At 41.5% G+C, this 23466-nt stretch overlaps 1 protein-coding gene across 1 annotated transcript in view; it reads right to left on the bottom strand.

Moving 5' to 3' along the window:
- Positions 1–1181: 1181 nt before the first annotated feature.
- Positions 1182–23466, bottom strand: part of LOC104955470 (dnaJ homolog subfamily C member 13) — a 41128-nt gene continuing 18843 nt past the window's right edge. Inside the window, exons 3-54 of the mRNA XM_010782796.1 lie at positions 19177–19252; positions 17963–18112; positions 17497–17538; positions 17205–17405; positions 16913–17119; positions 16446–16541; positions 16097–16188; positions 15712–15878; positions 14929–15008; positions 14683–14852; positions 14551–14583; positions 13745–13844; positions 13521–13628; positions 13210–13365; positions 13049–13105; positions 12823–12944; positions 12562–12637; positions 12346–12441; positions 12114–12254; positions 10600–10617; positions 9664–9746; positions 9244–9397; positions 8946–9049; positions 8697–8856; positions 8547–8609; positions 8348–8449; positions 8118–8222; positions 7686–7888; positions 7326–7410; positions 7049–7203; positions 6727–6772; positions 6485–6639; positions 6146–6347; positions 5920–6035; positions 5707–5785; positions 5479–5614; positions 5208–5392; positions 5034–5108; positions 4823–4942; positions 4088–4483; positions 3894–4007; positions 3660–3776; positions 3260–3437; positions 3053–3144; positions 2870–2969; positions 2678–2752; positions 2480–2592; positions 2209–2378; positions 2020–2062; positions 1754–1927; positions 1470–1649; positions 1182–1310 (exon numbers count right to left, since the gene is read on the bottom strand). Of these exons, the coding sequence (XP_010781098.1) occupies positions 1182–1310; positions 1470–1649; positions 1754–1927; positions 2020–2062; positions 2209–2378; positions 2480–2592; positions 2678–2752; positions 2870–2969; positions 3053–3144; positions 3260–3437; positions 3660–3776; positions 3894–4007; positions 4088–4483; positions 4823–4942; positions 5034–5108; positions 5208–5392; positions 5479–5614; positions 5707–5785; positions 5920–6035; positions 6146–6347; positions 6485–6639; positions 6727–6772; positions 7049–7203; positions 7326–7410; positions 7686–7888; positions 8118–8222; positions 8348–8449; positions 8547–8609; positions 8697–8856; positions 8946–9049; positions 9244–9397; positions 9664–9746; positions 10600–10617; positions 12114–12254; positions 12346–12441; positions 12562–12637; positions 12823–12944; positions 13049–13105; positions 13210–13365; positions 13521–13628; positions 13745–13844; positions 14551–14583; positions 14683–14852; positions 14929–15008; positions 15712–15878; positions 16097–16188; positions 16446–16541; positions 16913–17119; positions 17205–17405; positions 17497–17538; positions 17963–18112; positions 19177–19252 (6397 nt within the window). The remainder of the gene's footprint in view (positions 1311–1469; positions 1650–1753; positions 1928–2019; positions 2063–2208; positions 2379–2479; positions 2593–2677; positions 2753–2869; positions 2970–3052; positions 3145–3259; positions 3438–3659; positions 3777–3893; positions 4008–4087; positions 4484–4822; positions 4943–5033; positions 5109–5207; positions 5393–5478; positions 5615–5706; positions 5786–5919; positions 6036–6145; positions 6348–6484; positions 6640–6726; positions 6773–7048; positions 7204–7325; positions 7411–7685; positions 7889–8117; positions 8223–8347; positions 8450–8546; positions 8610–8696; positions 8857–8945; positions 9050–9243; positions 9398–9663; positions 9747–10599; positions 10618–12113; positions 12255–12345; positions 12442–12561; positions 12638–12822; positions 12945–13048; positions 13106–13209; positions 13366–13520; positions 13629–13744; positions 13845–14550; positions 14584–14682; positions 14853–14928; positions 15009–15711; positions 15879–16096; positions 16189–16445; positions 16542–16912; positions 17120–17204; positions 17406–17496; positions 17539–17962; positions 18113–19176; positions 19253–23466) is intronic.

Here is a 23466-nt window from a genome sequence, read left to right as displayed (position 1 = left end):
CGGTTTTATTTAGAGTATCAGCGGCGGTGACTCGACCGTTGGGCGCAAAAACTTCTTTACACGTCACGTTTTTCGTCCGAGTTAACGTCCGGTGATTACCGACACTATTCTGTGTCGAAAAACCCGGGCTTTTTAATCAGTCGTAACAAGAAAGAAAAGGTAAAAAAACCTGTCTAACGTTACACCGTTTCATCTTTATGTACATATACAAGATCGTTTCCCTAGCCGTGGTGTCTTTAACATCATAATACATATCATCAAACAAAACTGCGTGGTTTCTGGAATACCTCGTTAACAAAATAATAGTGACAAGATCGTTTCCCTAAAAAAAAATTTTTCCTTAACGAGGTCAAGTACAACATAAAACATAAACACATAAAATTATTTCGCAATTGTAACCGGTAATGCACTGAATAACAATCCGCACAACACCCCCGGGATGGAAAAAAAGGGAGTTTCGACTGTCTTTTTTCAAACTTCTTGTCGACGGTAATTGGATTATACTCGGTACAAAGTCGATCAAAAAATTAAGATTTTATTATGAACGAATAGCCGTCCGAAAATCCCCCTACTTTTCGTATAATCATTACTATACGTCAACCGTCTTTTTCATACACTTCGCGGAAAACATTAAGACCTAAAGACGTATTTAACCAGGGTATTTTACCTCCTTCGGTGACGACAAGTCTTTTTTGTAACGGGACGTGACGTGCAAACTTTCAAACGTTTTCTCTCCCGTCGGACCTAGCAGGGTGTCGTCGATGACCGTTTTTGTAAGACACCTGTCTACTTTGCGTTTCAACTCCAAACAAACCTTCGCTTGTGTGTTTTGCGAATAACACACCTTCTTTTTTTTTCCGTGTCGTGTGGTTCGTAGTTGTGCAGGTACGGGTTGACACTTCATACCACCTCCCCTCGTAGTACCAAAACCCCCGGACGAAACGACGGAGTTCCGGACCCCGTCTAACGGTAGTAGCTCCTTTCTTACTTAAGAGTCAAATAGTTACTTGTTTAAAAAAAACGACCTCTTGAATTCCCGGCGTAGACAGGGTGGTTAACTTCGACGTTGTCTTCTAACCCAATACGTTGTCCTGTTGCTGGGTTTCGTCGTCTTTCATTTAGTTGTTGTCTTACCGAAAGTTTGTTCTTCTTTTATCCTCGGAAGACCTCACCGGTCAGTCTCAGGACTGGGAGTTGCGGTTATATATACTTCTACGACACCGTATCTGGAGTTCTCTCACTAACGTGTGCGTTGTAGGGTTCTTAAATAACGACTTGACTTTGTCATAAAACATTCTCCTTATCAGGTTCTTTAAGGAGANGAGGTGAGGAGACAAACACAAATAGGGGGGAGGGGGGGAGCTGCAGCGAGTCTCTGTAAAGTATGTGTATTCAGCAGTATTCACTTTCTCCACTAAACGGCTCGCTGCAGCTCCCCCCCTCCCCCCTATTTGTGTTTGTCTCCTCACCTCATTGTCTGATAGAGCATGTATGAGGCGGATGGAGCTCTTGGGCACGGCGTTGTTCTTGTGGCTCAGTGATGCCAGGACGCGAGGCAGGTGTCCCAGAGGAGGAACCTGGTCAGCCAGCTGGCTCTGCGCGCTGAACAGACACACTGCTGCCATGGTAACTGTCTCCAGGGCCTCACCCTGTAAGAGACCAGAGATGACAGGAAGAAGGGAAATTGCGAGTGTAAGAAGTTGTAGAATCATCAAATACGGTTTGAGTTTCTCTGTAAAGTAACACATCTTACATTGGGGTTGTTTTTCTCCAGCAGCTCAGTCAGGGTCTCCAGGAGGGACACCAGGAACTCTCGAGGCTTGCGCAGCACCCAGCCGGGCTGAGCAATAAAGATGCGCAGGAAGACTCCACCAACTTCTAGCTCGCCCTGCCCTGCTCCATAAGCCACTGTGAAGTCCTCAGGCAACTAAGCATACAAACAAAGAATGTAAGATCACAAAGAAAAATCACACACAACATATCGGGGTTTTAATGTTGGGGATATATTATTGCACTTACTTTCCAGTTAACGTCAGGATTATCCTTCTGCTGTTTAAAGTGGCTGGAAAATAAAAGAATATGAAAAAAAGATGATATTAAGCATCATATTGGACAGTTAGGGTACTCCAATATTTAAGACTTATCAAACTTCAGACTACTCAGCTGGATACTTTTAAAATAAGGTATTGAATTGGGCATATATCATACTCAAGCATCATCTCCCGGACAGTTGTCGACACTTTCTCCCTTGAGTTGTCATTCCAGATGAGCTCAGGGTTCTCGTGCGTTCCCTCGAATATGTGCACTGCTGCCTCGGCGTTGTCTCGCATGGCGTCCATGAACACACCGGGAAGGAAACGGATCAGCGTCAGACGCACCTGGCAGAGAATAGAATATATGACAATGCAATATAACGCAAGGAGGACAGGACAGTTATTTATCTTTTTATTTCTTTCTATTTGTATTCGTCTAGTCTTACCTTTGGCCCCACTAGCTTATCTGAAGTCATCTTGGAGAAGAGCTCTGCAGTCTGTGTGCGTACTTGCGGATGTGTGCAGTTACAGAAGAGGTCAAGCAAGTAGATCAGAGCACCTGGAGAGCAAACAGATGAACATGAGCATCTGTTTGTGTAAAATCTACATAAATGTGGGTCGGAAAAAATAATAATTACACTGACCTTTGGCCATAGCCTCTTTGACTATTTTTGTGTTGGAAGTCAGTGCATACAGGGTTTCCAGCACCATTTGCCTGCCTGAATTGTGAAAAAAATACACATTTGAGTCCACAGACACTGCAATAAGTAAAAGGAGGCAACAAGGAGCACAGATTGCAAGCCGGTGACTTGTTTTCTGATTTAAAATGTTCTTACTGGAGGGGAGTGAGTGCAGCAGCAACAAAAGGTTGGACAACACCAGCGACTCAGCAATGTTGCTCACGCATTCTTGGTTTGACGTGACTGTATTCACAACCTGCAAAAGAAACCAGAATGAGTGAACTGCAAAGACACTAGGAACTACAGTTTTCAGACATCAGCAGGACTAAGATCCTGTACCTCCAAAACGAGCTGCTGTACTCTGCCCGCTCCGTGAACCCGCAACAAAGAGAAGAGCAGTTTGAAATGGCCGATGCACTCTGACTCCGAACCTGAAATCATACATAGATAACTGCTTAGAAAGAAACTTAGGGTGAGACATCCCAGGCAAAAACATTGTTTTTCATACACAGACAAAGTGGAAGTTGAAGAAGGGTGATATCTCACCTGGGTTGTTCTTGATGACATTGCGGAGAGCCTCTAAAGACATCTCAGCGAAACGCAGCCTCTCAGCATGCTGCTGCGACTCTACCTTGTTACTCTGACTCATGGCCAGCAGAGTGTGGAGGTACTGAGCCTGAGAGCCCACGTAGTCCAGAAGACTGGCAGCAAATACTTTAGGGAACTGGAGAAAAGAGACATGGGAACACATTATAGCATTATAAAAGCTTTAAAGTCCATTTGAAAGGACAAATAAACCAAATAGACAATAAAATGGGACAAATAAAAGACACTTAAAACAAGCTTTTAGTCAACACTGCGGTCAATATGAATAGAAATCAGACAATAAACAATCAATAAAAGCAACTTAAATGTTTTTATTGTAGTATCTTGTTGTTACACTCACCTCAAGAGGATAAGTTGGTTGCTCATTGTAGACCCGGACAAATATCTCCCCGACTATCAGCTCCTTGCTGTGATCAGTGAACAGAAACTCTGCTCCAAAGCTTTTATCATTCTCTCCCTATAAACAGACCATAGACAAAAACATGAATAACTAATTTTTTTTTTAACTTTGACAAAGTGTATGAATAATATCTATATACTAATATAAATGTATGGTTTTATATGATGTTCATACCCTCTTGATGTTTCCCTCCTGTTGAATCTCCAGGAACTCCAGCAGCTCGGCTCGTGTTCCGTTGTTCCAGATCAGATACGGGTTCTCTGAGTTGCTATTCAGCAGCTTCAAGACCTAAAAGCACAACATGTGGCGCTCAGCATGGTGTTGGGGATTATGAATGTAAAACATTGACCTCCACCTGCGCAACATACCTCAGCAGGAGATCCTGTTCCCAGCTTCCTTGAGATGTACGGTGACAGCATGGCTGCTAAGCTCTTGCGGATGGTGGGGTTCTCCGGAGGGGTTCCCTCGATGCCATTAGTCTCTGAAACAGGATTGTCCCCGTCAGTGGTGGGGGGGGGCTGGGCGTAGCCTCCCAGACGGCTGAGGGCCACCATGCTGAGCTTGGCCAGGCTGTTAGCGACCTCCTGCTGGTTTGAGTCCTGGCTGGTCTGCACGCCGCTCTCCTCCAGGGTGTAGTCGTAGTTGAAGAGGCGGACCAGCAGGTGCCAGAGCACGCCGGCATGGTACAGGTGTGTCTGCAGGAAGTAATCCACAGCGAAGGAGCTCACGCACTGCACAGCCAGGGCGGCGGTTTTTGGGAGACCCTGAGAGGACACAAAGGGGAGAACATTAAAAAGCTGAAACTAACATCCTAGGTGTAGCATTCACATATATTTCTAAATAACTTGCAAAAACTGCGACCACAAACAAGAAATAAGGACGACTGCAACGGGTAATGGCAGAAAAATAAAGCTTATTTATTTTACTCGTAGACAACTTTATGGATAAATTATTAAAATACTTGAATGGATGAATTGGTTGTGCAGATAATGCACTTTCAGCATGTTTTTTTATATCTTTAGTCAAGCAAAAAGAGGAAATCCTTAATGGATACAAAATAATCGTGTCAATGTCAAATAGACATCGTGGTTGCGGGTCCTCACCTTTCCATAGAACAAGATGTGACAGAGGTCCCTGATGATATTTGGCATTTCCACAATCTTTTCCCTGCATTCCTCAAACTGGGCTGCTACACTGTAGCACTTGCAGATGTGCCCGCACACCTGTGGCACAAGTATTGAAAACAAGTTATAAGCAATAGAGTACTCATCTCTGGAAAGGAATGTCCCTACAGGTTAATAATGGGTCATTTACCAGAACAGCCATGTCATCATGCTTGCTGGATGCTGTCAATACACCAACACATCGAGAGAGAGCCTCCAGCAACACCTGATTTGAAAAAAGGAAACAATACATTTTTTATTTAAATCACATTTCCTCACAATGTTTCATTTAGATTGGTTGATATTTAATGATTTGTGTGTATACCTCTATGCCGCTGTCTCGGCGCAGCTCCTCTGCATTCAGAGCCGAGCAGTTGACGGTGTGGAAGGCCAGTTCAGCAGCAGCCGGGAGGAGAGGGGAGGTTTTGGAGAAGAGTTGCTCATCCTCTGTTTCCATGGTAATTGTTTTGATGAGCATGGGGTAACCCGCGTATTTGTAAGGTTCCAGCTCTGTTTAGAGACAATAATAAGGGTGTTCATTAAAAATCTCTAACCACAATGACACACATTCACTCCTATTCAACCTATCTGCATACCTTGTTTGTGCCGGTTGAACAGGATGCTCTGAGCTTTGAGGATGAGGATGATGTTTTCTGGGTCGGGGCCGTCCAGGATTCGGGCAGACTTTGTGCAAAGGAACTCGTAGGCTTTGTTGACTTTCTCAAACATGTCCTGAAAGATTTGAAAAAAATAAATATGTGGATGTAGCTACCGTATCTAGACCCTTGCAAATGAATCATGTCAGTAATGATTGAAGTACTTACTCTGCCCTCGGGGTTCTTGTCTGGATGGTACTTCTGCGCCAGCCTGAAGTAAGCTTTCCTGATTTTACTCTCCTCGTGCCTGACAAAAGAAATTACAACTTTTTTTTTTAGTCCAAGTGTTTCAATCCACATAATTCAACAACAGCATCTACATTTGTTGTTACTAAACAATTAAGATAATTTAGGATAAAAGACTAATCAAAGTCGACTCACGGTCCCTGTCCTTTGGGGAGGTTGAGGACTTCAAATGCATCATCTACAGACATAGAGGGAGGCTTTTTCTCCACCTCCCTCTTCCAGGCTTCAAGAGTGTCTTTTAGCAGCTTCACCTGAAGGATTAACGGAGGGGGATCATAGTTTTAAAGAAGCCTTTTTTAGACAAGCAGGACTTTGATAAGGATGTAGAAGCTTGAATAAATGAGAACAATTAGGAACATACCGCATCTCGAATGGGCCAGTTGGGGAAGCGGATAGTGTCACACAGATGCCTGAGGTAGTAGATGTTGCAGAAGAGCTCGTTGTCCAGCTGAGGGAAGTTGACCACTGGGATGGGGCAGTACTGGTAGAGAGCCCGCGTGTTGCTCTGCAGCCTGGGGCTGAAGTCAGCTATGTGTCCAGCTATCTTTTCAATCATCAACCGTCTGAAACAGAGAGTTAAAACACAACCTAATTAACATTTCTTTAAACCACAAGTTGACTTTAACTGCTGCACTTCTAAATATCTTCTTCATTGACTTTCTAAAGACACTAATTGGACACAATAGAGACAGATCCCTACCTCATCTCGCTGCTCCAGATGGCTTCAGGGGTATCAAACTCTCCAAGGAATATCTCTGAGAAGCGCTCCGCCTCGTAGTTCTCCAGATAACACACCATGGCCTCGGGCAGCACCGGGCCCAGAACACTACGTTGGACTATGTCCGTACCCTTAGACTAATGGGAGAAACCACAGAGGTTAGATTCAAAATATACACTCAGTACATTATTATGTTAAAATGTTTGAAAATAAGTCAGATTTACCTCCTCTGATTTGAAGGCTTGTTTCAGATGAGTGTACTTCAGGAACCTTTAAGAAACAAAGGAATGTCTCTCGGTCAATATCATCATTGCATATTACTAGTGCTGATGTCTTTCTTATTTTATAATGCATCGACATTACTCAAAAGATGTTTTCTCGACGCCAAGAAACAAAAAGCACACCAACTGAATAATTAGGATTATAAAGGAAAAGCACACATAACTGTCAGTCATCATGAGTCCATGACAGTTCTAAATATAGACAAAATATCTCAAAAATGACCTTTAAACATTAGCTTTTTAGCGCTGATGTGTGTGTTTTCACCTTGCTACAGGAAGCACGTTGGAGCCTGTGTACATCATGATGAAGAAGAAGATCCCAGTAAGATAGAGGCGCTGCAGATTGGGGTTGTCCTGCATCACCAGGTACAGAACGTTAGCCACCTTTTCCACCAGGATTGGGTCAAAGGTCAGGAGCAGCTGGAGTGGACAAAGAAATACATTGAGATAATCAACATGGAGTTCTATTCAATTAAGATACAACAAGTGGAAACGACAACATTGTCAAGATGGAAAAAAAGCTTTGATTACTATGAAGATACCTGAACAATGTGAGGGAGGCAAGCATTGTCACTGATCATCCTCTTGATCTTAGGCAAAGGTCGGATAATGGCATTATCTTGGTCCCTGAGAAAGAAACAGGTATAGTCACAGGTAAAAGTTAAAATAAAAAAATCAATAAGCAAACTACAATACTTAGTTTCTACTAAGTATTGTAGTTTGCTTATTGATTTGTTTTATTGATTATTGATTTATTTTTTAATAAATTTATTTTTTAATTATTTATTTATTTATTTATTTTTGCTATTGCTTTTTATGATGCCATACAATAGACATTTCCAAAAAGGAGAAGAGTTGTTTTCTAGATATACAACCCCAAAAGAATGGTCTGCTCTACACACCTGCTGGGGTAGTACGAACACATGGTGATGAGCATGTTAAGGATAAGGGTAGCCAGGTCGGACTCGTTCATCACCGCCTGTCCGGTGGCCAGGAGGCACCACTTTAGCTGTGGGATGGCCTGCAGGGGGCGCCAGCCGTCCATCCCCTGAGCCCAGCAGCGTGTCTTCGCTGTCAGGACTCCTGTGCTCCAGAACTCCTGCATCTGGAGAAGTTAAACAAAAAATACAGATGAGTATGGGGTGGTTTCTGTAAAAAAAAGTACCTGCTAAAGACCAATCAAATGAAAATAACATATCAATAACTGAAGAATGCAATGAATATATTTTTTAAGAGGGACATTTCTATCTATGCGTTATCATATTTTGCTACGCCGGTCTTAGCAGGACTTCAAATAACATTTGAGAAATGCCTGTGCTTGACAGATGCCATACCTCCTCAAAACTGAATGGTCCCCTTCTTTCTTTGTCTGCGTTCCCAAAGTACCACTCTTTCTCACTCTCCCTCTTCATGTCTGGTGATGCCTCCAGAACGTTGCTCTGTGGAAATAAAAAACGCCCTCAGTTTGACACGCCGCACAGATTAAATAAGTCTAGCGTCATGTGTAATTTACTGAATCAAAAGAGACATTATTTTCATATAATATCAGAAGCCATGTTTTTACCTGGAGGGGTACAGTAGCTCTGCTGGTATGCAGATGAGCCATGGTGAGCAGATCCACCAATATACGCACTCCATTTGAGTCCATCACCTCCTTCACATTTTTCTGCAGATCAAAAAATGAATTATTGACAGAGAGATTGAAAGGTGGGTTGAATAAAAAGGCAATTCAAAAAAAGGCACTGTTGCTCTTAATAGCTTACCTTGTTCAGAATGAGTTTGTTGAGGAAGATGATGATTCTGTCTCTTTCCAGTTTGTCTGTGCACTATAACAACAAAAGTGTATTTTAGATTTGCGGATTCATTCAAAGACATTTAACAAATCAGATCTTGCTGTTCCAGTTTGTACTTACTCGATCCAGCATGCCCACAATGTATTTAGTGTCTGTGAAGGGGCCGATTTCCTCAAAGCACTTTGCGTAGACTATAGCGAGCGCCTGCAGGCACAGGCACTTCATGGATACTTTGGGTGTGAGCAGAAAGCGGTGGTAGAGTTCATTGAAGAACTCGTATCTGAGAACAAAGAGAGGGAGAAGCATGAATCATCTATTTGGATTCTGAACTGACTGAACATAATAGTGCAGTAGGTTTTGTAGTCTTACGATCTCTTGATGGCATTTGATTCGTCATTTTCATCCTCCTCAAGCAGCAGACGCAGGTAATAATCCCCGATCTTTATCTCATCTGAAAGGCACTCGTATTTCACCTGCACATAAAAACATATAATGTGAGCAAAGTGTGTCTTTATATGTATTCCTTTAAGAAATAACACTATCTTTCTTTGAGGGATTCAAGTATCACTGGTGGGGCCTAAAACTCTAGTGTGTTAAAGATATTATTGGTTATAATCAAATCATTGCCCAGGCAACAGTGAGTAAAAGATCCCATCCGAGCACAAACCTCAAACTCCTGGTGGTTCCAGGAGATGACGGTGGCACTGCCGAGCTCACGGTCCACACTGAAGGAGCGCATCTCCCCCTCCAGAGCGTCCCGCAGCTCCTCTCTCGTCCTCAGGTTCCAGATGAGGTTAGACCGTGCGTGGTCGTGCTGGAATCTTGAGAAGAGGCATTTAGATTTGGAAGGCTCAAAGGCCAAAGAAAGTGTACCCAAGCCAAACAGGTGTAAAGTCAAAATAAAGAAGATGCAGCGGCAACAGCGTTTTGGAAGTCTCTTTAGCATACAGAGGCACATCCCTAATTACATAGACTCTGCACTCTTGAGTATAATCAAATCAGGACGAGCACCACAAAAGTTATCCAGACAATGGGGTCTCAACATAGCTGGATTCTGGCTTGGTGTCTTTATTGGGACATGTTGTACCTGTAGTAGAAAAGCTCCCAGTTGACTTCAATCTTTATCCTCTGGCGTCTCTTCCTCAGGATGACAGGCTTTTGGTTTGGGTTCTGAAATCAAAAAGGAAAGACTGAAGCTTAAGGAGCTGTGTCAAGTCAGTCCATCATTCTCAATAGCATTCAAAATGTGTCATTTTTAAATAATAGTATGACAGAGTAGTGATGTTAAGATGGCAACAATATGAGCAAAAGGTTAAACGATGATACCAACAATGAGATGATGGGGAGACAAATGTAACACAAATGTTGTAGAGAATGGAGAAAAGGTATTAGAAACAATACGACATAAAACCCCCCAAAAAAACAATGATATCAACGAAACCAACATAGAAAACAAGGTGGGATCCCAAAACTGGGTGTGCTCTGTAATTCTTACTGGGCGAGACGGTTATGATAAGGTTTCTCATAGAGCTGTTAACTTCTCAAGCATTACAACTTCTAATGGCCTTATTATTAGCAGCATTTCTCTTTTGTGGCAGAAGGCAAGAAGGCCAATTTCCTGCCCAATCAAATATGGTGTGAGGAGTGTAATATACTGTATGGTTCCAAAGGTGCTACAGTATGCTTGCATTTATAATAGCAACCTTCATGTCTCAACAAAGAGAGGGATGAGTGTCTCTTTTAGCTGAGACAAAGTAAATGATAGGTAATCTGAACATGTCCTATATTGACTGACATATTCAGATGTGTGATTTTATTGTCTAGTTTATAATGCGTTAATAACTTCTTATTTGTTTACATCTATTTAAAGACTTGTACAAATTCCTTGTAAATGATAATAGGTCATCGCCCGGCTGAATTTAAAAACACACCCAATGTGTCACTTGAAGATGGAAAAATGGCTTGGTCAAGAGAAAGAAGATGGAAAAACACAGCATGGATCCCATGGGTCAGTCCTACTTACCAGGTTATTTCTGTCCTGCTGCATTGTCATTGACAGCAGAGAAACAAGACAAGGGGAGGGTGGGGCAGATACAACACAGAGAGGTTATTGTTCCTCGGATCAAACAGAGATCAATAGTAACAAAAGGGTGACAGGTCACTGGAATACATCATACAAAGAGATTGACATACAAATGCATTATAAAATCATTCAGATGTTTTAGCTGATGATGCTAAAAGATTCATATTTTTTTCAAGACTAGCTTTATGAATTGCTAACAACAAATATGTGATGCAAACATTGATCGTGATTTGGCAAAATTCAGTGAAAGCAAGCCAATCATATTATGTAGTTGATCAGCCAATATGAGTCACTCAAAACAAAAGTTGAGGAAAGGAAGCTCGGTGACATTCAGATGAAGCAAGTTTGGGGGTTATAGCTTTTTTTAAAAGTAAACACACATTTTCACTTTTGTTAAAACTTCAATGAGCAGGCGGTATTAGTCCATGGTTTTAGTAAACAGTTGTAATGAAATCGCAAACCTCAACCCACCCACAACTTTCTGTAAAAATGACCAACAGCGGTTCAATCTGAAAAGCCTTACATCGACTATTTGCAGCTTTCCTAACAGAAGTTTTTTTTAAAAGAAGGGTGACCTTAGAGTTTAAATACCACATGGTCACGCAGCTTTGTTACAGCTTAGGGCAATTTATTATCAAGACATTTTTAATGCCACTCAGAACAAAAAATTAAAACAAACTTCAGAATAACTCTGGACATGGATTTCCACTGCCTTTAATACATATGGTTTCAAGTTTTATTATTTATTTAATTTAAATACCTGAACAACAAAACACACAAAGGTTTTAGTCATGCTGCAAAAACGTTGTTAAATAGCAAGTTTTCATTGACCTTGCACTTTCCCATGTTGTCGCTAGTTAGCAGAAAGTGCATAATGGCCCACAAACAATCCTGCTATCCTGATCTGCATGAAATGTTGATATAGTTTTAATAGATGTGATTTATTAATTCGAAATTATGTAAAAAAAATAATAATAAAATGTCTTGAAATCTTAAGACTCGGATTGTTTGATACCAATAAAACAATCAGAGTATTTTAAGTTTAATAAATTCAACTTTTAGGGATCTGTGGGAACCCTGTCACATTCAGACATTCCTGTGATAGAAAGTCTTAGCTAAAGAAAACAATTATGTTAAACATGTATGAAAAATGTGCACAAGCATTTTGAACAGCAGATATGCTGTTGAAGAAAAATCAAACGTGATTATATCATGACAAAGCAGTTTCCGAAAGGTCAGGCAGCATCAGAGCAGGCACCTCTGCATGCAAAATAACAGCGGCAGCTCTGAAAAGTGAGTTATTTAGTTTGCCTCTGGATACGGCAGCACTGTCTCAGCATCAGCCAAAAGGAGTATCAGTTAAAGACATCTGAGCAGAAACATCAGCAGCAGCAGTAGCTTGTCTTTTAGAAATCAGCCCCTTAGCGTTTCTGCAAACTAAAATATATCCTCACCTCCTTCTGAGCGATGCCCATCTTATCTCTCCAGTGCATAAACACTATGTCAGCTTTCTCCTTGGCAAACTTCTCCACCTCTTTGGCTGCTTTGCCGGCTAACCGCTGCCAGTCGGGCACCTTGTTTCGATTTAGCTGGTCCTGTGAGAAAGAAATAAAGAAACGACATTAAGAGAGGGCAAATATCGCCGTATATTCACACTGAAAAGATGGGATGTGTTTATTCAGATACCGTGGCAATTTTCAAGTTATCCCGGATGTGCATCCTGTCCATATCTTTTTCTGGGACGGGGTCAGGACTGTCGAGGTAAGCAAGCAGGCCTGTTGGCTGAGAGCACACAAGACAAAGCAAAAAGGGTTAACACTTAAACAGGGAGCCTCTGCCGCAAGAGAAAATCATTGGCTTACATTCTGGTACTTTGCCTGCATCACACTGTTTGTAGCATACCAGTATTCTTTTAAGCAGGTTCATGGCAACAGAGTTTTCTGCCGTCCAAAGTCCCACCAGGTGACGACTCAACTGCCTGAGGAAGAAAAGAATAGAAGAAGCTGATTTATTTTGCTATGTGTTTTATAGAAGAAAAATATTTGTTGTACGAAACTGTACATGGAGAGAATTATTAAACTGTTATTAAACTATCTACAATAACCAACAGATAAAAAATGACTTCATAATGGTAATAGTGTTTGGAATCTATTGAGGTTGGACCTGTTTGTAAGCATCCGCTGGTCAGCGCTGATAGTGAACAGAGAATTGTGCAGATGCCTTGGAAGAGCCCCTTCACTCAGAGCCAGGTCCTGCATCTTGCTGGCTATTTCCTTGTCTCCTTCCTACGTATAACACACAGGTTGGTAATCATCTCAAAGCATGAACACATAAAAACATTCAGGTTCAAAAGGACATATTTGTCCACCAAACACACAGAAAGTCTTACCTCAATAATGGCCTTCATCACCAGGCCTGCTCCCTTCACTATCGCCATAGAGGGATGCTAGAGATAAGGACAACACAATTGACCACACAGGCATCTACTGAATTTATATCAGTCATATTATAGTTAGGGCAGAAGGGTTTTGATTCAGACAAGTCAATTACCTGGAATAGTTTGAACAACGTGCGTCCATCGGAGGCAACCATCTCCAGCAGCATGTCGAACTGCTGCCCCTCGGTGGTCTCGCTGTAGGGGGCGCACAGGGCAAATGTTAAGAAGTCCAGTAAGGAGCTGATGACCAGAGCTCCTGTTCCATGGTCCTGAAAAAAAAAGAATTAAAAAAAGAAACAAGGGTTAATATTTTGCATACAAGAAATTAGGAGCTTTATGAAACTGCACTTAATGACTTTTGTACAACCACTTCTAAATTCCTTGATTTTTCTATCTAGCTTTCAGACAGTAAAAAGAACAGTACCACATTAGTGATGAACTTTTCCAGAAGGTTCTCCAGGAACTTCTTGGAGGACAGCAGAGAGGCTTTGTTCAGCTGCTCCTGCCTCAGGTCATAGTCATCGTGCATCGGCTGCAGAGAAACATGAACGAGAAGGTCTCAGGCGAACAGCACGATGAAAGAAAAGCGGCTGATATGTACTGTGTGTTTGCAGTTGTCTGATGTCTAGATATTCAGGTTATACTTACACACATGAGGGCACAGAGCATGTCTACAGCAGCATGTGTCACACCGTTGTTGTTCCTTTTTAAAGCTTTTACTGTTTTTACTCCCAATTTTTCTCTGAACCTGGAACACACATACATGCATTCAGAGATTTACTAACAGCACTAAAAGTAGGCATAAGTAGACAGAAATATAAAAACATACAAATACGGTGTTATTTAAAAGAGGTCTGGGGTTGGATACACAAATAATTCATTGCTTCAGAAGTGGTTTGCTGTGTCAGATCTTCTATTTAACTTTAAGTGTAGCAATATAAAAGAGAGGATTTCCTCTCAAAAATAAACCATTTATGTTTTTTAAGTGATCTGTGTCTTGTGGTTTTTAAGGGAAACACCAAGCTACTCTAGCAATGGATCTTTCTGGAAAACCAATTCTCATTTGCTTCACAGGAACAAATAATAAACAGTAAATACAGTTCCTCTCATACATCTCAGTGACCCAGAAAGACGGCAGGGTTCTCAGATTGTGATGTACGGAAATCTAAAAAGAGAGAATGGGCAAAGCAGATACTGGGAACGAAATGGACGAAGTATGAGATGTCGAGAGAGGAAGGTCAAGACAAAGAGCGGCAGACAGCTGGACTACTGAGCACAGGGAAGTGACATAACCTCTTGTCTGAAGTGCCTGTCTAGAAGCGTGAGATGAAAGCAGATCAAAGATAAAAGAGGCTGATCGACAGACAGCTGGGAAAGACGTTAGAAAAGAACAAGAAGGATAAGTAACAGAGACAGGCAAAAGGGCAGACTGAGATGTATGGATTCATATTTACGTTGCATCTGTGACTCCAGACCCTTGACCAGACCTTGGAATGACAGAGCATGCCTGTTACCAGCAGCTCAACAGAAAAATGCACTTTAAAGAAATAACCGCAAGTGAAGAGTGACAACGGCTGCGCTCTTACTTGGGAAGCTGGGTGAAGGCCTGGAAGCCGGCCTTGGAGGCCACCAGGCGGCGGATGGCCTGGAATTGGCTCTCCAGCTCGGCGTTCACCGTGGGCAGCTCCATCTCCTGGGATAAAAGAGCCAGGATAGCGTTGCTGATGAGCTTCTCTTTGTTTTCAGAGAAAAGACCCTGGAGAGAGAAGAAACAGTTTAGTGTGGATCCTACTTATAGTTAAACATAAATCACTTGAATTAAACACACTCACATCTTGGGTTACTGCATGCAGCACTCCACTGTAGGATATGTTGGCGTTGAATCTATACACTGCATCTGCAAAGATCCCATCTAAAAGAGAAATGGGGGATAGAACAATTAAAAAAAGAATAAAGACTAAGAGCCTCTACGAAAAACTGTTAGCACCAGGTGAACCCTGTTTATGACCCATGTACTAGCATTTTATACAAGTAACCATCTCATTTTATACATTTGTAAAGACACAAACAACAGTGAAACTCTGTATATTATCCAAGTTGTAACCGTTCTGATGGCATTTCCATAATACTCAAAAACTATTTTAGGCGTCTATAACCATCTTGATTTAAAAATGTTCTGCTGCACAATAAAAATGTTGCTTGTGGTTTCCAAAAAGAGCAATGACGTATGTTCTCTCTTAGAACAGATGGAACATTTTTTACAGCAGACGGCCAGAACAATCTTTAAGGATTCTGAAAATACCTTCAAAACAACAGTTGCCATTTTTAGACAACCTTCTGGGTTTTTCAGAGGTCGCTGGGTATTTGTTTTAAAAGAAATGTATATATCTGTGACTCAAATGTTATGGAAATAGTTGAGGCAGGCACAGCAGTGCTTCAAAGTACATGCTAATAATGACCATGCTAGCATGCTGATGTTTATCATCATTAGCTTCTCAATACAAAGAACACACGAGGAGCTTAAAGGGTTTGTCATTCATATGTTGTCTACTACTTGCACCTCATGAAGGTAATTCAAATGAATGAATCTCATGAGAATAAGGGCTCGGACTCACTAGGAGGTGCTGCCAGGAATTTGAGATGCAAACTCTCCACCTCCTCGTCCACGGGCATGCTCAGTAGGCCCCATCTCTGCCCTCGCTGCGTGGGGGCCATCTTGACGCACACGTCCCGGTTGCCTGATGCGCGGACTCCATCAAGCAGGCTGGCTAAGAGGGAGTCCCTACAGACGCAAATACAAATAGACTCAGCTAAATGCATTATAAATGATGCTGTGTGATGGAGGACGAGCAGTCAGCACACAGTAAGAAAGATATAGTTGCTATGCAGCACACACAGAAGCATATTACTCATTTTGTAAATAAGGAGAAACGTTTTAACAAATCCTCAGGGCCCATTGCGTCACTACATACACAAAGACAGGTGTGTACTTCTGCGTACCTTTCTGTGGAGGAAAACTTTCTGATCTGACCTCGGATGAATTCCACTGTAAACACCTGAGGGTTGTCTACGTCACAGATGAGAGCAAACACCTGAAGGGAGATGAGACAAGAGGACAGGAGTGAGAGAAAAAAGGTAGGAGGAGGGGAGAGTTTACTCATTTCACAGACTCAAGTGCTTTCATCCCAGCTGTTAACTTGATGTCGTTCATACATAATGAATCAAAGGCAAGCAGTTCAATTGACATTTATCTTCACAGGAGTGCAACGAGACAGAACAAAATGCTAAGTGTAAACATTTCAGCCTGAAATTGTAATGATTGGTGTTGCTTTCGTTTCCTAGTGCTCACCTCTCCAAAGGGTTTGATGGTGACTATGTTGTAGGAAGCCGGGTCTCTCTCCACTAGACAAGTCTCTGTCAGGGCCAGGATGCGCTTAACAGGCTCCTAATGGAGGACATCGTCAAACTTAAAAAACATATTGAATGTTGCTTCAAAAAAGGAAATTATAAAAGCAGATACTATCAAGATCTAATTCCTCAAAGCATCAGTTGATAACCAAAGGATCATTCATACTACATTGGAAGTAAACACAGCGTGACTTATTTGCTTGTGTCATTATGCAAGAAGTGAATTCGCAGAGGAAAGAAACCAGAGAATGCTTCAAAGCTAAAACCTTTCACAGCTTTATTTTACACATTTATTACTCAAATTTAGATTTGTAGATTTAGTTTTAAAGATCCATAAATGTGTTGATAAGATTAAATAAACCCCCCATACAGCACTACGAGGTAAAAGCAGAAGCAGGATGTTCTAACCCGGTGTCGAGAGGTGATCTTCTGCACCACGAACTCGGCCAGTGAAGTGATGCTCTCGTCCGAGCTGTACTTCCCCAACCTGTCCGTCACAAAGTCCTCGAACGTCAACGCCTCCTTCCTCAGTCGTAGGGTCATTCCAATGAAGTTCCCAGCATGCTCGATGGCGCAGCGGATGATGTCATCCCGTTGCTCGGAGGCAAAAAGATGCTGAGAGCAAGGGGGAAAGGAAATATGAAGACAACATTCACACTTAAGCATACACACTGAGGAAAAAAACCCTATGAATGCATACCAGCCTGCTGAAGCCTCCATAAATGATGCAGAACCCCCCCTGGTAGTCAGAGAGCTCCACGAAGCCCTCCACATTACGATAGTCGTAGGAACACAGCACCCGATTGGTTTGCGGGTCGATCTGGTCGATGCCCCCCGGTGTCACCTCTAAACTTACTGCCTTCCGTGTGTCACTCCAGTGGTGCTTGTAGCAGTTGTAGCGCTGTGAGAGGTCACACATGGTAAATAACATTTATTTGGGGGTCAAGACATACGAACATGTATTATTTTATTTGATAGATTACAGTACTTACCCTGCCAGTTATTTTTCCCTCTGAAAACTCTGTTCTGAATCTCTGTGAGTAAGAAAAACAAAGAAATAGAAGGCATTAGGTTTAAGTGCCTATTTACACAGCATGCTCTTATATCATCCCTGTTGTACTTATGTTTAATTTTCCTGCAGGGAAAATCAATCCCATCCTCCCTTCTGTTGAGCACAATGAGCCTTCTCTCTTTACAGCAACAAAACTAATCTGCTAATTCACATTTATGATCAAAACCAACAGGGAGTCCTTTGATGTGCAAGCAGCGCATTCCAAAACAGTGTATAATACATTTATTTTAGACAGTACAGCAAAATGTGCAGCTGTGACGCACACTAAACAGCGTGGATCAGCCACTTCAAAACACCCCTGCTGAGACCCTTTAAATAGATATGTGCATGACGTTTGCTTGGTCATTGTGACTGAAGGCAGTGAAGTAATAAGTGTTTGTCCTCACCAGAGCTTCTGTGAGCAGCTCTGTCCGGTGCTCCGTTGAGAACTTGAGCGTTTCAGACTTCTTGCCGCTGCCTTTGCGGAATGTAAGGTTGAACTCTGTTCCCTGGCCTTTCCCTACAGGGCCGATGCCACAGATGTCCCCGTAAGGCCACTGGTAAAACAGACAGCAACAACACAGAGGTAAACATGTTAATAGACACACATACAGTACACAGGCAGATTCAACATGAAAAAAAAGTATAAAAAGTACAATCCCCACAGGAGCAATTTGAAGTGAAGTGTCTTGCCCAGGGACACAACGACATGCTGACTGCAGTGGGACTCGAACTTGCTATCCCCTAATTCGAAGTCCAGGACACTTTCCACTGAGCCACAGCCTTTCATAAATGCTTTATAAAACGTTATATGTTCTGTAAGGGGATGTATTAGGTTTACATTCATGTATTTGTTTATAACTTCTCCCCTATGCACCAATAAGTGAAATCTGTTGTACGAACAGATAATGAATAACAGAATACCAAATCCAATCTCTTTATAGGAACAGTGATATTTGCTGACAAATACTGTTCATTATTAAAAAAACAATCCAATCTCTTGTGTCTATAATAAAACGCTTATCAAATACTGCTTTTCAAAGATAAACAGGGTCATTTTTTTTAATGTTTTCGTTTGTTACGTATGGTTAGGTCATGGTAGTACACAAAGAACAATTATTTACAATCAAAATAAACACTATTTACACGTGTTATGACAATTGTTAGCAAGGAGAAGAAAATATTTGTATTTGGCCTGCTCATATACTCCCTTACAAAAAGCACTTGGTGTAGTAATTCCTTTAAAACAACCATGACGCGTGAACGGATGATTCAGGATTTGCTGTTCAGCCATTTTCTTGACTGCGGGGGTTATGGCTGTGGTTTAGAGAGTAATGGGTATTGATTTAGTATATGTTTCAAGTTCTTATCATTGTTGAGACATGCTGCTGTAATGTGTGCACAGCAGTGCTGAAAGATGGGAATATTTAAAGGCTGAGCAAAATAATTCTGTTTCAGCTTTTAGCAATGGAACAGTGTGCTTCAAATGGATTTTCAATAGTCACATGGGACCAAGATCAGCATATCCCACAAGCGCCTGTGAGGCACTGATAGCGACAGTGAAGAAAAAGCTCCTGAAGGACACCGGAGTTCCTGTTCCCCAGCCTGCACACACACTGACCTGATTTGTTACTTCTAGCGTGGCCGGGTTGTAAGTGGTAATGCCATGCGTCCCCACTGAGAAGACTCGCTTGTACCTGGAACACAGAGACAGGATGAGTCAGAAACAAAGCCACAAACCACACATGGCAGCAGCAAGTACAACAGGCGGGCAGTCGCTTAACATCAGTGAACGTGAGATAGGAAGCTGAATGTGTGACAGTCTTTCAAAGATGGGTTTCCTGAACAGATGCAGCGAGAACAGATAACTTGTGATCTCAAGATTTACAATGTCTCTGACATCTGCAGGACGAGGGGAGAAGGAAAGAGATAAGAAGCTCCTATTATTTAGGCTTTCTGAGGTTTTGTGTGCTGAGATAAGATCCAGACAGGTGAAAATAGAATAACAAAATCTACAACTGCCCATTTAAAAGCTTCTAGACAATTGGATAGAAAAGAATTCAAACATGTAGGCGTAACTCTTGTCAGCATAGTCTAATAACAATAATACATCATATTAATAAAAGGGCTATTCCCAGTGCTTAAAGATGCCTTACAACAAAATACAACAAAAGCAGTCCTGAGCTAAGAAGAAGAAGGTGGGTGGGTTAGAGGATTATAGGTTGAAAGACATGTAATACCAGATGATTTCAGAATAATGAACTTTTACTCAAGAAATGTAATTCTGTATTCTTTGTATGTAATTGAATCCACATTTGGCCTCTCTGTGACTTTAAGATAAAGGGTCGTCACTTATCGTATGTCAACTGTTTGTTAATGAGTCACTCTGAAACATCCTACACTTTGTCAAATAGTAGGAAGGAAGTGTGTGTGTGTGTGTGTGCGTGTAGTTGATTGCTGTGGGGTGTGCCAACACCATCGGTTGTGAATTGTTGCCAAATTCATATCATTCTGTTTGAAAATGGGTCATGTGTTATGCATTTTTGAGAGGATCAAGTGAGTTTAAGTGTTGAAAGCAAGGGTTTATTGTATTTAGTATACATGCATGCTTAACTACTGTATGGACAACATTTTTTAGCACCTCCATAGCAATTTTCGTCTGAACAGTGAACATGCTGACTTGGCTTCTTTCTTTCCTGCACATCCTCACTGGCCTGGATAACATTAAGAGGTCTGGTGAAGTAACCCACTAGTCCTATCAAAAGGAACTTAAATTGAGAGGTTATTTCTTCATGATGCATTTCGACTTGTATACAGATTCAATCAATTACATAAACAGAGAGGTCAGGCAGCAGCCTGAGGCAGGGCCAAAGTGGAATATGACTTTCAGGCTCTTCCCGCAGTCAGTGTACTTCCTTTTTTCGCTATTAGACAAATGTCACGTCCCTTTTGTGTACGTTCCTCATTGAAAAGTACAAGCAATTCTGTCCAAACCATCCACTCCCACAATGCTCTAGGTTCCGTCTTGTTTGGCCACAAAGTCTGAAGCCCTGACTGATCTCAGGTCTCTCTACAGTACATGTCTTGACCTTGCTGCTAAGTGCCTGGCTAAACTGGGTGTCAGCACAAAATGTGTTTATTATTCATTCTCTGCGTTCATTTTCCCCCCTTCCCCTTTAATTCTGTCTTAGTACAAAGGCAATGTTCAAACATCGATGGCTGTGTGTTTGTTTAAAAGGCTAACAATGCATCACCAAGGGCCTCATTTATAAAGCCTTGCGTAGGATTAATATGGGAAGGTTGCTTATGTAGGACAAAGCAAATGTATACGCACAGACCTTTTCAGATTCATAAAACAATGCGTATCGGCGTAGGACTTGCGTGCGGCACGTCCTACGCCGGTTTCCCTTTATAAATCACAATCAACTCGAAATGCGGCGCAGCTTTTGCGGGCTTCACGTAACGCCCATGTTTGCCTATAAATAGTCAAAGAAACGCCCCGTATTAATATTCATTTTGACTGACTGCATGGAGAAGATCGCAGGAATTGACGACAGAACAGCTAAAAAAGACGTCTCACACCGTGTCATATTTTGGTTCTTTTGGGGAGGTGGAGACAAATCACATTGTTTGGTGGATGCAGTTTGAACCAGAGTAGGAGCATGGAGGTCGGATCGTCACCAAAATAAATAAATAAGTGGTCCGAAAAAAGTTAATGACAAAATACACATAACCTTCCTCAGGCAGTGTGTCAGTGTGTTTACGCCGGGGACAGGAGACCCCCCCCCCATGATGAGAAACTGTAAGAAAGTATCGGGGGATCCCTGCTGGAGTGGAGTCAATTACCGGTGATGTTTATCTTTTGATTTGGTGGTTTGTGTTCCAGCTGTCATCAGCTGTGCGCAGCGTCTCCAATGCAGCCTGTCCTTCTGCATACCGCATCATTTATGAGAATACATGTCATAACATTAAGACAACATATTCGAGGTGGTTTTAAATAACATATCCGTATATATTTATTTCTCCAAGTTAGGTTTTTGTGTGCACTGAGTCTCAAACAGGCATTTGTTTAATCATTTTAAGATTGGCTTTAATTAATGTTTGCAAATGAATTCTTCATATATGATAAATGAGAGGTAACATTTTATTTACGCCATCTTTTGAGCGTACGCACCGTTTATAAATGAGGCCCCTGATGTTTATACTGTACGTCTCTTCCTTTGTGATGCAAAATATGGTTTTTGGATATTGTGAAGTGCAGAGGAGTTGGACCCTGGTCTAATAGACACATTAGTCAAATCAACCTGCTAACACAATGCCTACATTAGCACTCTTTATTACACATACTAACCCTAGGAATTGAAATAACCTTATGAGTGTTTTTACTTCAACTAATGACTTGACATTGCAGCCGACTATTTTAAAACTCATGCTTCTGTGGTTAAGATTTTCATTCATACGAAGATATGAAAATCAGAGTACACCACAGATATAGTTTGTAAATAAGGTTACTCTTCATTCAGTTTTACTGTGTTTAGAGCTTTTCCTTCCTCTCACGGGTTTCATAATGCATCACATTAAGCTACTTCCTGTATCCGACTAAACCCCCTTAACAACTGCCTCTCCTCTTTTAACAACCTTTCTCACAGAGAACACTGAGCTGAAGATTCATTGGACAACATAAAAGAAAGCTAGGACAAACACAACGTAATCCTCCGTATAAGACTCTACAAACATTAGTTTTAGAGATGCAAAGAGGAGGAGAGCAGAATGAGAAAAACAGACCCTGTACTATATCGGAAACAACTGATAGGATCTAAAATACACAAAGAACAAAGTATAGTTACAACTCATCCCATGTATGGGTGTGTACAACTGCATAGCTGCAGCATCTGTAGCACCAAGGCTTCCTTATTGTTTAGGAACAACATAGAGACTTATGAATGCATTCAAAGAAGATTCAAAAGAGATTGTTATTAGCATATTCATGCTCTGAGAAAGCATAGTGAAGTGCTGTGTTTGAAAACCCTCGAGTGACTGAAAACTTTGAGAAGACTCATTTGTGTCAAAAACCGTGAAATGCCTTTCATTAGGACAAAAATCTAATAGTCTACAAGTCACAAGACTTGAAAAAAACATAATCATGGGCACAGATGGAGGGGGAAATACTGCTGCACTAAAGAATTACATTTTATAATTGTAACTATTGTAGAAAAATATTTGACATGATTTGAGGATAGATCTACCCAGATATTCAAGGTTTCACAATTTATTATATCAACATAAACACTAGGGACATCAATTGGGGAAGCAACGACTTATGTATTTTTTCAACTCCATCCAGAACAGATGAGCAATTCTCTCCGTCTGCCGACCAATCTGCCCAACCCAATTATTTAACATGTGACAAAAATAAGTTTAATCATTTGTGTCAAACTGCCAACTATGAGATGAAGCCAGTCATTTTTGTACATGCAAGTTAGTGTAAAAACTGAAAAATCTGCATTCATAGTTAAATGTCCTTGATATAGTGTTGGCACATCAAGTGATGTCGAATCCTGTCTAATAAGCACTTTTTATATATGGCTAAGGGGCGCGCTAATTACAGATGCATCTAATTACAGTTTACCTTTGGGATCATGATCTGTATTCACAGTGAAGGGCTGTGCACCTCCCATCTGTGATACAGTACCAGTTTAAAGGGGACCTATCATGCAAAATGCACTTTTGTACGTCTTGTATACATGAATATGTGTCCCCGGTGTGTCAGGGAACTCACCAAGTGTCAGAAAACACAACCCTCTCTATTTTCCTCCAAACCCAAATCTCAAAAAAAGGGGCTGCAACAGATCTGATACAGAACTGGTTATCGGCAATCGCGGTGGCAGGACTGCAGTCCTGTCCAAGTTTG

Source organism: Notothenia coriiceps, unplaced genomic scaffold, assembly GCF_000735185.1.
Source record: "Notothenia coriiceps isolate Sejong01 unplaced genomic scaffold, NC01 NC01_scaffold00024667, whole genome shotgun sequence".
NCBI lineage: Eukaryota > Metazoa > Chordata > Actinopteri > Perciformes > Nototheniidae > Notothenia > Notothenia coriiceps.
This window is presented reverse-complemented; position numbering and strand designations above follow the sequence as displayed.